The 13,567-nt window shown below is 45.3% G+C and overlaps 2 protein-coding genes across 4 annotated transcripts; both read left to right on the top strand.

Annotated features, from left to right (window-relative positions):
• LOC100622670 lies at nucleotides 1,542-3,103 on the top strand. 2 transcript variants are annotated; one of them, XM_021078903.1, is made up of 2 exons: nucleotides 1,542-1,823; nucleotides 2,176-3,103. In XM_021078903.1, the coding sequence occupies exons 1-2, from the start codon at nucleotides 1,715-1,717 to the stop codon at nucleotides 2,706-2,708; spliced, it is 642 nt and encodes a 213-aa protein (XP_020934562.1). In that variant the 5' UTR covers nucleotides 1,542-1,714; the 3' UTR covers nucleotides 2,709-3,103. The 2 variants fall into 2 exon arrangements, with proteins under 2 accessions (XP_020934562.1, XP_020934561.1); XM_021078902.1 differs by having other exon boundaries at nucleotides 1,549-1,823; nucleotides 2,173-3,090.
• Nucleotides 9,383-11,309, top strand: LOC110257558. Of its 2 annotated transcripts, none has more exons than XM_021078905.1 (2): nucleotides 9,383-10,185; nucleotides 10,546-11,309. In XM_021078905.1, the coding sequence occupies exons 1-2, from the start codon at nucleotides 10,077-10,079 to the stop codon at nucleotides 11,076-11,078; spliced, it is 642 nt and encodes a 213-aa protein (XP_020934564.1). In that variant the 5' UTR covers nucleotides 9,383-10,076; the 3' UTR covers nucleotides 11,079-11,309. The 2 variants fall into 2 exon arrangements, with proteins under 2 accessions (XP_020934564.1, XP_020934563.1); XM_021078904.1 differs by having other exon boundaries at nucleotides 9,393-10,185; nucleotides 10,543-11,285.

The following is a 13,567-nucleotide window of genomic DNA, read 5'->3' as shown; positions in this document are numbered from 1 at the left end:
ACGTCCAAGATGGCTTCTTCAGGCACCCACCTGGTACTGCACCTGGGATGCCTGGAATAGCTGTGGACCAGCCAGCATGTCTCTCTTTCTACACACAGCCCTTCCGTGTGATTAGGGGGGTTTCTTCATGGCATGGTGGCCTCGGGTAGTTAAAATTACTACATAGTGGCTGGCTTCCCCAAGAGTAAGCATTCAGCAGACCCAGGTGGGAGCTACAAGGCTACTTATGACCAGGTGGGAAAGTCATAGTACCACTTCTACCCTGTTCAGGCCAGCCCAGATTCAAGAGGCAGGGAGTTAGAGAAATTTGGATGCTGAAGGTGTGGTTCATCTGGGTGCCATCTTTGGAGAGTAGTTACCATAGCATGAAAAACTGGAATTTCTGATCCTGTTCCTTACTGTCTTGGACCAATTCTGACTTCAGAGCATAATGACATGTGCTTCATTTGCAAATATTTTTCTTGAGGTCAACTCTAATAAGTGTACCATGAAGAAAGTTCTGGAAAATGTATTTCCTCCTGTTCAAGTCAATACAGTAAAATAATATGATATAATATACAGTATATAATATACAGTAATATAAAACACAGCAAGCATATACCTCAACAGGAGTCCACAGATTTTCTTCGGATAAGGGAGCTTTTGGCCTCATCCCATATACCATAATGTTGTGCCAGAAGTAATCCATTACAAGGTACCTTCACCTACCCTTTGCAGAAAAAGGACCGTTAGAATGGGAGATGACCCTATTCTAACGTCGTCTACTTCAATCATAAAAATATAGCCATGAGAGCATGTCAGATGCCCTTTAATAAGATGTCAGTATTATGTGTATCGTAACAGTATGTCAATAATTATATTTCCTATGATAAAATCTGACCCTATATTATAAATATAATTTGATGGCTCAAGCCTTAATTCTACCTTTCTTAGTCACCTATTCCAGGTAAAAAGAACTAAATATTAAGTGAAAGCACACCTGAACACGGTGATGAAAGCGAAAAGCTTTGGAGAAAAATCATCAGTCTCTTTGAAATGTCTAAATATTTCCAAGGTTGAGCCATGGCGAGCAAATATTCTAGCATGTTCAAAGCAGAAATAATTCCCTAAATCTCCTAGGACCTGCCTCCTTTGGCCCATGCTTATCTTGTGCCCTGCATCATGGTGAAATAGCTATAAATTATCCTCGTAGCCGCCACAGTGATTGACACAGACGTATCGACCATAAAACATAGAGGTGTTTAGTGTGGAGTCCATCAATATGGGGGGATTGACATAAAGTAGTCACGAAGCAAGTCCTTCATTGAGAAGTTGAGACAGCACCCTTATCAGTGGGAAGAAATACTGAGCCTCTAGCCTAGGATTTCTTATGTTCGGTCATAGTTCTAGTGATTAACAGTCATGAGTTGTCTTCGTTACACCGAGACTAGGTTACAGAAGTAAAGAATGAAGTAGAACGTCATTTGCTACACACATATATAAGGATAAGAAACTTAAGTCGTTTCTCAGCTTATGTTCTGTGCAGTCAGGGGTTGCGTTCGACCGTCTCCGAGACCCCTTCCAGCAATGTCTGTGTCGTTCTTTGGCAGGAAGACCACCACTAGGTGGTCTCTGGCATCATGGAAGATGTCATGGACATCATTTGCCATCATAGACGACGACCACTAGGGGGCGGAGTAGTGAGCAGGATTAGTAGGCAGCCAACCCGCCTTCCATGGGTGGAGAACAGAAGATTGGGGGGCAAGGTCGCACCTTCCTTCAGAGAGGTGTGGTGCCAGGCCAGCAGCTGAAGATGCTGGTGCTTCTGCTGCTTCTGGGACCCAGTAAGAGCCTTATTACCTGAGTAGCTTGGGCGAGTATGCGTGTGTGTGTGTTGTGTGTGTGTGTGTGTTGGCGTGAGTTGGGTGGGAGCCGGGGATTGTGGATTCTTTAGGCTGATCAAAACAAGAGGGGACCTCCTCGCTCTCTGGAGGTGGAAAGGGTAAAGCGAGAAGCCACCTGTCGTGGGGGAGTGAGGGTTATGGACCCTAAGAAGTAGGACAGTGAGACTTCAGAAAGCCAATGGGATTCCCTGGGAGCTGTGAGAAAGGGAAGGGAGCCAGGCTGATTTTCTGCCCATGGTCGGGTCCGCCTGGTCCTGCCGGCTGCTCATCTCTTTGACCTCTGTCTCAGCAGGCTACGGGTTTGGCGCCCTCGTCTCTCAACATCCCAGCAGGGCCATCTGTAAGAGCGGTGCCTCTGTGACCATCCAGTGCCGTACAGTGGACCTTCAAGCCATAACTATGTTCTGGTATCATCAGTTCCCAGAACAGGGCCCCCTGCTGATAGCAACTTCTAACATGGGCTCTAATGCCACCTACGAAAAAGGTTATAACAGCGCCAAGTTTCTCATCAGCCACCCAGACCAAACGTTTTCATCTCTGGTGGTGAGAAGCGTGCATCCTGCCGACAGCAGCCTCTACCTTTGTGCTGCTAGTGACACAGCGCTGAGCAGAGATCAGAGACCCAAACAAGAACCTTTGCAGCAGCCCCTCTCCCCCACCCCACCCACCGCAGGGAAGAGCCCCCTGGAGGGTGTGGAGGGAGGAAAAACCACAGCCTTTCTGACTGTGAGGTGTGTGTGTGCCTGTGCGTGTGCGGGTACGTGTGTGTGTGTGTGTGTGTCTGTGTGTCTGTGTGGAGAGAGAATGAGGGGGAAAAAAATCTAAGTATGGAGTGTGGAGAAAGTCTGGTTGTTTGAGAACTAGCCAATGGGAATGGAGCCGGGCCTATAAATGGCCAACTGATATGGAGTAGTTCCTTGGGCTGAAAATGCTAAAACCTGGATTTTCCTTCTGACTCTGCCGCAGGTTAATCATATATTCTTCGATACATCAACACATAATTCTCTAGGTAGGTCTCAATAAGCTTCTGTAAAACAGTGTATTTTTGTAATCAACGTTGGCATTTGTCTCCCCAAGACACTTCATCACTTTCTTGTCACCATCCTGGGCCCCCAAGATAAACAGGATCATAAGGCAGCCAAGAAGAAGGAAGCCAGTGATGGCCTATATATCGTTTGTGATTGTTTTGCTGTTGTTGTTTTTGTCCTTTTAGGACTGCACCTGCAGCATATGGAGGCTCCCAGGCAAGAGGTCGAATTGGAGCTGTAGCCACTGGTGGAAGCCACCGAGCCATGTCTGTGATGACCTGTGTTGAAGCTCATGGCAATGCCAGATCCTTAACCCCTGAGCGAGGCCTGGGATTGAACCTGCATCCTCATGGATACTAGTCCAATTCATTTCTGCTGAGTCATGATGGGGGCTCCTAGTTTGTGACTGTTGAATGAACAGGATAAGGCTTGGAAGGTGAACCCTCTATACCCAGGTACAGAACAAGCCGAGAACCTTCATAGAGAAGGTGCTGTTGTCTCAGCAAAGGTGTCAGAGGGAAGAGAAGGCAGAGGGAGTAAATGAGAAAGACTTCAGACAGCAAGGCTTGTCCCCCAAGCTAGAAAGTTCTGGGCTGAGCCACAAGAGCAGTGCCTGTAAACCCCTCAAAAAGCCCTTTCCGAGAAAAAAGCCACAGACTGACCACAACTCTTGTAGGATCCACCAAAAATGAGTGAAAGATGTTAACATACATGTAATAGCAGAAACATCTATGATCAACCACTATACGAGATGTCTGACTGCGTGGGTTATCAAGAAAATGTGAAGCAAGATGCAATGGTGAACCCATTTCGTGTTTATATCCAAATATAAAAAGCTTAGAGATATAAATAGTTATATCTGGATCCACAATATTACCTGTGGGAGCTTAAATGATGCAAACCATTTGGAAACCTTTTGATATTATCTTAAATGGTTGATTGTTCCTCTGTTCCATGACTCAGCAAATCCACTGCATCAGGGAAGCTCCTGCTTCTGCTTATCAGATGACATAGATAAGGCGTCTCAGCAGCACTCTTCGTAGTAGAGAAATGTGGAACCAAGACACACGTGCATTGACAGGAGGGTGAATGAATAAACTGTGGGACACTCATGGGATGGAAAACTATAGTGTCCGTCAAAACGAATACAGCGATGAGCAATGCTGTAGGAAATTAATATCGAGTGCAAAAGTAACTCTGGTGAGATATCGAAAAGCAGATTTGCTTTTTTCTGTATTTGAAATTTGATTTGATTTGATTTGCGGTGTCGTGCCAATGTCTGCTGTCCAGCATGGTGACCCAGTCATATGGTGAGTCAGTGACCCATTCTTTTTCTCATACTGTCTTCCATCATATTCTACCCCAAGGTTTTGGATGTTGCTCCCTGGGCTACAGAGTAGGACATTATTGTTTATCCATTCCATACGTAATAGTTTGGAGTTCCCATCATGGCGCTGTGATAACAAACCCAACTAGTATCCATAAGGACTCGGGTTCAATCCCTGGTCTTGCTCAGTGGGTTAAGGATGCAGTGTTGCCATGAGCTGGGGTGTAGGTTGCAGATGAGGCTCAGATCCTGCGTTGCTGTGGCCGTGGCCTGGGCCGGCACCTGCAGCTCTGATTCGACCCCTGGCCGTATGCTTCAGGCTAAGAAGCTAAATAAATAAATGCATAAATGTAATGTTTTGTCTCTACGAATCCCAAACTCTGCATCCATCCAACTTCCTCCCTGCTTCCCCCCACAACCACAGTCGGTTCTCCATGTCTGGGATCTGTTTCTGCTTTGCAGAAAGGATCTTTTGTGCCATATATTTTTTATATTGTCTCTTATTGTTTTAAAATGATTTTTATTTTTTCCATTCTAGTTGGTTTTCAGGGTTCTGTCACTCTACAGCAACGTGGCCCAGTCACACACACACAACACACACACACACACACCCTCTTTTTCTCCCATTATCCTCCATCATATTCCATCACAAGTGACTAGATATAGTTACCTGTGCTCTACAGCAGGATCGCATTGCTTATCCCCTCCAAATGCAGTCGTTTGCCTCTCTTAACCACAAGCTCCCAGTCCATTCCACTCGCTCCCCCTCCCCCTTGGCAACCACAAGTCTCTTCTCCAAGTTCATGCATGTCTTTTCTGTAGAAGGGTTCATTTGTGCCATATGTTAGATTCCAGATATAAGTGAAATCATATGGTATATGTCTTTCTCTTTCTGACTTACTTCACTCAGGATGAGAGTCTCTCATTCCATCCATATTGCTGCAAATGGCATTACTTTGTTCTTTTTTATGGCTGAGTCATATTCCACTGCGTATATATACCACGTCTTCTTAATCCAGTCATCTGTGGTTGGACCTTTAGCTTGTTTTCATGTCTTTGCTATTGTGAAGAGTGCTGGAATGAACACAGGGGTGCATGCATCTTTTTCAAGGAAAGCTTTGTCCAGATATGTGCCCACCAGTGGGATTTCTGGGTCATGTGATAGTTCTACATTTACTTTTCTGAGGTGCCTCCATACTATTTTCCGTAGTGGTTTTATGTGCCGTATTTTTGATTCCAACATATAGGTGAAATCATATGGTATTTGTCCTTCTCTTTGTGACTCGCTTTGTTTGGTATGATACCGAAGTAAGTTCTTCTAAAAAGACAATGTGCTTCTTTTCTGAAGCTACACACGACTCAAGAAAATCCTTTCCATGACCACAAATATAATAGAAAAATATTAAAAGGGAAGCAAGAAACAGCTCTTGCAGGGACTGGCTTTTACCAGCTCAGAAGAGCTCTTTGTGCAACTGTTTCCCAACCTCAGTTGCAGCGACCTCTTGCTGAGAGCTTGAAATCAACCATCCTAGGGATGCTTACACCACAGTCATCAGCAGGCGCCACGAATCAGGGCTTGTTTGCTTTTCCTCCGGAGAGGCGACTGTCCAACATTTTCCAGCAGACAGTGCCAAGGAAGGATGATGCCCCCAGTTCAGGATGCAGTTTAGTACAGACCTGGATGGGGACTGGCAGGAGATGGGGTGGGGAGGGTCGCATGGTTTTCATGTAAGTAGTGTCAGGGTTTACCTTGCATGTCATTGGCTGAGCGGGGGAGATGTTTCACAGGTCCCTTCTATATCAATACATTTTAAAAATGAGGGCGTTCCTATCGGGGCTCAGTGGGCCATGAACCTGACTAGGATCCATGAGGATGGGGGTTCGATCCCTGGCCTTGAGCAGTGGGTTACGGATCCGGCACTGCCTGGAGCCGCAGCATGGGTCAAAGATGAGGCTCAGATCCTGAGTTGCTGTGGCTGTGGGGTAGGCCGGCAGCTGCAGCTCTGATTGGACCCCTAGCCTGGGAACTTCCATATGCCACAGGTGCAGCCCCAAAAAGAAAAAAAAAAAAAATCAGTAAACAGTGTCTTAGTGTTATGAGCCAAGCATTAAGATTAGTCAAATCCTGTGCATAGGAGATCAAGAAGGAGAGACAAAAGAAATAATAAAGGGCCCAGAGTCTGTGAAAAGGGAGGCTGTAAGGCTTTGTGTAGTAAGCCCCAGGGAGGTGGTACTTAGACCCCAAGTGTGAAAATGAAGACACAAAGATGAGCCCTGGTCTGGATCAGGTGGAACTGGGCAACAACAAAATAGACATGCTGCCACTATCTATCTACATGGTGACAATGTCCCTTGGTTACTGGTGGTTAAATAGCCGACACAGGGTCAGTGCTCTGTCCTCAGCCTGTGTTCCTTGGCACCGAAACCAGGGACCCAGGATAGCAGCCACCCCTTTACTCTGTATTTCTGGCCCAGAGAAGAGAACTAGTAAAATACTTTTGTCTTCTTTTGTTTTTGTTTTTGCTTTTTAGGGTTGCATCTGCGGTATATGGAGGTTCCCAGGCTAGGGGTTGAACTGGAGCTGCACCTGCCGGCCTACACCACAGCCACAGCAACACCAGATCCAAGTGTCATCTGCAATGTACACCACAGCTCATGGCAACACCGGATCCTTAACCCACTGAGCGAGTCCAGGGATCAAACCCACAACCTCATGGTTCCTAGTAGGATTCATTTTCACTTTGCCACAATGAGAATACCGGAACCAGTGAAATACCTTTTTTTTTTTTTTTTTTTTTTTTTTTTTTGTGGGGGCCGAATGCATGGCATATGGAAGTTCCCAGGCTAGGGGTGAACATGATCCAGCAGTTCCATGAAAATGCAGGTTCAATCCCTGGTCTCCGTCAGTGGGCTAAGGTCTGGTGTTACAGTGAGCTCTGGTGTAGGGCACAGATTCGGCTCAGATGCAGTGTTGCTGTGGCTATGGCAGCTATAGGCTGGGGGCTAATATCTCCGTTTCAACCCCTAGCCTGGGAACTTCCATATGCCCAGGGTGCGGCCCAAAAAAAAAAAAAAAAAAAAAAAAAAGGAGTTCCTGTGGTGGCTCAGTGGTAACCAAGCCAATTAGTGTCCATGAGGATGCAAGTTGAATCCCAGTCCTAACTCAGTGGGTTAAGGATCTGGCATTGCCATGAGCTGTGGTGTAAGTGGCAGACACAGCTGGGATCCCATGTTGCTGTGGCTGTGGGTGGCAGCTGCAGTTCCAGTTTGACTGCTAGCCTAGCAATCTCCTTATCCTGCAAGTGTGGCCCCAAAAAGAAGAAAAAAAGTTAAAGTATCATTAAATATTTTCTTTTCTAGTTTTAAGAAGCCATTTTACCTGTTACCCAGGGAGAACAATGTAGAGAACAATATAATCGAGTAACTAATATTTCTTGGGCACCGTAGATGTAGTTTTCTGATTTAAATATACTGAAAGCGATCAGTAAGTTAGACAAGTCAGAAAGCCAATCTGCTAACTGTGTACAGACCTAAATATCCCAGAATTGGGAGGAAATATTATGTTTTTCTCACATATCCCTTCCTATCACAGCAGCTTTATTCATAATGACTTCAAAGTGGAAAACACTCAAATGTCCATTAACAGTGGGATGGATAAATGCATTGAGCTACATGAAATAATAGAGTAAAATATAGAAAAAAGCAAGTATTATTTGTAAAATCACAGATGAGTCTTATAAGCAGAATGTTAAAACAGAAAAGAAGACAGGGTACACACTTTATGAAGTTAAAATAGAGTCTACATTTGAGGGCATTTTTAATTTACTTGGAGAGAAGCACAAGGGGGGTTCTGAAAATGGCCTATATTTTGATCTCGGTGGCAGTCATTTGTGAAAAATCTCTAAGTTGTACACACAAGGTTTGAGCATTTTAGATCTCACTTAGCTTAGAAAAACAGCACTTGACAATGACCACCTCCATGCAGTGACTTAAACACGTATTATCTCTCATGGTTCTCTGGGCTGAGTGGGCTGGGCTGGGCAGTTCCCATGGGGTCTCTCATGAGTCATGTCAGATCAGTCATTGATGATGGCGATACCTGAAGGCTCAGGTTGCCTGCACGTCCAAGATGGCTTCTTCAGGCACCCACCTGATACTGCACCTGGGATGCCTGGAATAGCTGTGGACCAGCCAGCATGTCTCTCTTTCTAGACACAGCCCTTCCGTGTGATTAGGGGGGTTTCTTCATGGCATGGTGGCCTCGGGTAGTTAAAATTACTACACAGTGGCTGGCTTCCCCAAGAGTAAGCATTCAGCAGACCCAGGTGGGAGCTACAAGGCTACTTATGACCAGGTGGGAAAGTCATAGCATCACTTCTATCCCGTTCAGGCCAGCCCAGATTCAAGAGGCAGGGAGTTAGAGAAATTTGGATGCTGAAGGTGTGGTTCATCTGGGTGCCATCTTTGGAGAGTAGTTACCATAGCATGAAAAACTGGAACTTCTGATCCTGTTCCTTACTGTCTTGGACCAATTCTGACTTCAGAGCGTAATGACATGTGCTTCATTTGCAAATATTTTTCTTGAGGTCAACTCTAATAAGAAGTGTACCATGAAGAAAGATCTGGAAAATGTATTTCCTCCTGTTCAAGTCAATACAGTAAAATAATATAATATAATATACAGTATATAATATACAGTAATATAAAACACAGCAAGCATATACCTCAACAGGAGTCCACAGATTTTCTTTGGATAAGGGAGCTTCTGGCCTCATCCCATATACCATAATGTTGTGCCAGAAGTAATCCATTACAAGGTACCTTCACCTACCCTTTGCAGAGAAAGGACCATTATAATGGGAGATGACCCTATTCTAACGTCGTCTACTTCAATCATAAAAAATATAGCCACAAGAGGCTGTCAGATGCCCTTTAATAAGATGTCAGTATTGTGTGTATAGTAACAGTATGTCAATAATTATATTTCCTATGATAAAATCTGACCCTATATTATAAATATAATTTGATGGCTCAAGCCTTAATTCTACCTTTCTTAGTCACCTATTCCAGGTAAAAAGAACTAAATATTAAGAGAAAGCACACCTGAACACGGTGATAAAAGCGAAAAGCTTTGGAGAAAAATCATCAGTCTCTTTGAAATGTCTAAATATTTCCAAGGTTGAGCCATGGCGAGCAAATATTCTAGCATGTTCAAAGCAGAAATAATTCCCTAAATCTCCTAGGACCTGCCTCCTTTGGCCCATGCTTATCTTGTGCCCTGCATCATGGTGAAATAGCTATAAATTATCCTCGTAGCCGCCACAGTGATTGACACAGACGTATCGACCATAAAACATAGAGGTGTTTAGTGTGGAGTCCATCAATATGGGGGGATTGACATAAAGTAGTCACGAAGCAAGTCCTTCATTGAGAAGTTGAGACAGCACCCTTATCAGTGGGAAGAAATACTGAGCCTCTAGCCTAGGATTTCTTATGTTCGGTCGTAGTTCTAGTGATTAACAGTCATGAGTTGTCTTAGTTACACTGAGACTAGGTTACAGAAGTAAAGAATGAAGTAGAACGTCATTTGCTACACACATATATAAGGATGAGAAACTTAAGTCGTTTCTCAGCTTATGTTCTGTGCAGTCAGGGGTTGAGTTCGACCGTCTCCGAGACCCCTTCCAGCAATGTCTGTGTCGTTCTTTGGCAGGAAGACCACCACTAGGTGGTCTCTGGCATCATGGAAGATGTCATGGACATCATTTGCCATCATAGACGACGACCACTAGGGGGCGGAGTAGTGAGCAGGATTAGTAGGCAGCCAACCCGCCTTCTATGGGTGGAGAACAGAAGATTGGGGGGCAAGGTCGCACCTTCCTTCAGAGAGGTGTGGTGCCAGGCCAGCAGCTGAAGATGCTGGTGCTTCTGCTGCTTCTGGGACCCAGTAAGAGCCTTATTACCTGAGTAGCTTGGGCGAGTATGCGTGTGTGTGTGTGTGTGTGTGTGTGTGTGTGTGTGTGTTGGCGTGAGTCGGGTGGGAGCCGGGGATTGTGGATTCTTTAGTCTGATCAAAACAAGAGGGGACCTCCACGCTTTCTGGAGGTGGAAAGGGTAAAGCGAGAAGCCACCTGTCGTGGGGGAGTGAGGGTTATGACCCTAAGAAGTAGGACAGAGAGACTTCGGAAAGCCAATGGGATTCCCTGGGAGCTGTGAGAAAGGGAAGGGAGCCAGGCTGATTTTCTGCCCATGGTCAGGTCCGCCTGGTCCTGCCGGCTGCTCATCTCTTTGACCTCTGTCTCAGCAGGCTACGGGTTTGGCGCCCTCGTCTCTCAACATCCCGGCAGGGCCATCTGTAAGAGTGGTGCCTCTGTGACCATCCAGTGCCGTACAGTGGACCTTCAAGCCACAACTATGTTCTGGTATCATCAGTTCCCAGAACAGGGCCCCCTGCTGATAGCAACTTCTAACATGGGCTCTAATGCCACCTACGAAAAAGGTTATAACAGCGCCAAGTTTCTCATCAGCCACCCAAACCAAAGGTTTTCATCTCTGGTGGTGAGAAGCGTGCATCCTGCCGACAGCAGCCTCTACTTTTGTGGTGCTAGTGACACAGCGCTGAGCAGAGATCAGAGACCCAAACAAGAACCTTTGCAGCAGCCGCCCTCCCCCACCCCACCCACCCCAGGGGAGAGCCCCCTGGAGGGTGTGGAGGGAGGAAAAACCACAGTCTTTCTGACTGTGAGGTGGGTGTGTGTGTGTGTGTGTGTGTGGAGAGAGAAAAATGGGGAAAAAAATCTAAGTATGGAGTGTGGAGAAAGTCTGGTGTTTGAGAACTAGCCAATGGGAATGGAGCCGGGCCTATAAATGGCCAACTGATATGGAGTAGTTCCTTGGGCTGAAAATGCTAAAACCTGGATTTTCCTTCTGACTCTGCCGCAGGTTAATCATATATTCTTCGATACATCAACACATAATTCTCTAGGTAGATCTCAAAAAGCTTCTGTAAAACACTGTGTATTTTTGTAATCAACGTTGGCATTTGTCTCCCCAAGACACTTCAACACTTTCTTGTCACCATCCTGGGCCCTGAAGATTAGCAGGATTATAAGGCAGCCAAGACGAAGGAAGTCAATGATGGCCTATATATAGTTTGTGATTGTTTTGCTGTTGTTGTTTTTGTCCTTTTAGGACTGCACCTGCAGCATATGGAGGCTCCCAGGCAAGAGGTCGAATTGGAGCTGTAGCCACTGGTGGAAGCCACCGAGCCATGTCTGTGATGACCTGTGTTGAAGCTCATGGCAATGCCAGATCCTTAACCCCCTGAGCGAGGCCTGGGATTGAACCTGCATCCTCATGGATACTAGTCCAATTCATTTCTGCTGAGTCATGATGGGGGCTCCTAGTTTGTGACTGTTGAATGAATGGGATAAGGCTTGGAAGGTGAACCCTCTATACCCAGGTACAGAACAAGCCGAGAACCTTCATAGAGAAGGTGCTGTTGTCTCGGCAAAGGTGTCAGAGGGAAGAGAAGGCAGAGGGAGTAAATGAGAAAGACTTCAGACAGCAAGGCTTGTCCCCCAAGCTAGAAAGTTCTGGGCTGAGCCCCAAGAGCAGTGCCTGTAAACCCCTCACAAAGCCCTTTCCGAGAAAAAAACCATAGACTGACCACAACTCTTGTAGGATCCACCAAAAATGAGTGAAAGATGTTAACATACATGTAATAGCAGAAACATCTATGATCAACCACTACACGAGATGTCTGACTGCGTGGGTTATCAAGAAAATGTGAAGCAAGATGCAATGGTGAACCCATTTCGTGTTTATATCCAAATATAAAAAGCTTAGAGATATAAATAGTTATATCTGGATCCACAGTATTACCTGTGGGAGCTTGAATGATGCAAACCATTTGGAAACCTTTTGATATTATCTTAAATAGTTGATTGTTCCTCTGTTCCGTGACTCAGCAAATCCACTGCATCAGGGAAGCTCCTGCTTCTGCTTATCAGATGACATAGATAAGGAGTCTCAGCAGCACTATTCGTAGTAGAAAAATGTGGAACCAAGACACATGTGCATTGACAGGAGGGTGAATGAATAAACTGTGGGATACTCATGGGATGGAAAACTATCATGTCCATCAAAACGAATACAGCGATGAGCAATGCTGTAGGAAATTAATATCGAGTGCAAAAGTAACTCTGGTGAGATATCGAAAAGCAGATTTGCTTTTTTCTGTATTTGAAATTTGATTTGATTTGATTTGCGGTGTCGTGTCAATGTCTGCTGTCCAGCATGGTGACCCAGTCATATGGTGAGTCAGTGACCCATTCTTTTTCTCATACTGTCTTCCATCATATTCTACCCCAAGGTTTTGGATGTAGCTCCCTGGGCTACAGAGTAGGACATTATTGTTTATCCATTCCATACGTAATAGTTTGGCGTTCCCATCATGGCGCTGTGATAACAAACCCAACTAGTATCCATAAGGACTCGGGTTCAATCCCTGGTCTTGCTCAGTGGGTTAAGGATGCAGTGTTGCCATGAGCTGGGGTGTAGGTTGCAGATGAGGCTCAGATCCTGCGTTGCTGTGGCCGTGGCCTGGGCCGGCACCTGCAGCTCTGATTCGACCCCTGGCCGTATGCTTCAGGCTAAGAAGCTAAATAAATAAATGCATAAATGTAATGTTTTGTCTCTACGAATCCCAAACTCTGCATCCATCCAACTTCCTCCCTGCTTCCCCCCACAACCACAGTCGGTTCTCCATGTCTGGGATCTGTTTCTGCTTTGCAGAAAGGATCTTTTGTGCCATATTTTTTTAATATTGTCTCTTATTGTTTTAAAATGATTTTTATTTTTTCCATTCCAGTTGGTTTACAGGGTTCTGTCACTGTACAGCAACGTGGCCCAGTCACACACACACACACACACACACACACACACAGACACACACACACACACCCTCTTTTTCTCCCATTATCCTTCATCATATTCCATCACAAGTGACTAGATATAGTTACCTGTGCTCTACAGCAGGATCGCATTGCTTATCCCCTCCAAACGCAGTCGTTTGCCTCTCTTAACCACAAGCTCCCAGTCCATTCCACTCGCTCCCCCTCCCCCTTGGCAACCACAAGTCTCTTCTCCAAGTTCATGCATGTCTTTTCTGTAGAAGGGTTCATTTGTGCCATATGTTAGATTCCAGATATAAGTGAAATCATATGGTATGTGTCTTTCTCTTTCTGACTTACTTCACTCAGGATGAGAGTCTCTCATTCCATCCATATTGCTGCAAATGGCATTATTTTGTTCTTTTTTATGGCTGA

This window comes from Sus scrofa, chromosome 18 (genome assembly GCF_000003025.6).
Source record: "Sus scrofa isolate TJ Tabasco breed Duroc chromosome 18, Sscrofa11.1, whole genome shotgun sequence".
Taxonomy (NCBI): Eukaryota; Metazoa; Chordata; class Mammalia; order Artiodactyla; family Suidae; genus Sus; species Sus scrofa.
This window is presented reverse-complemented; position numbering and strand designations above follow the sequence as displayed.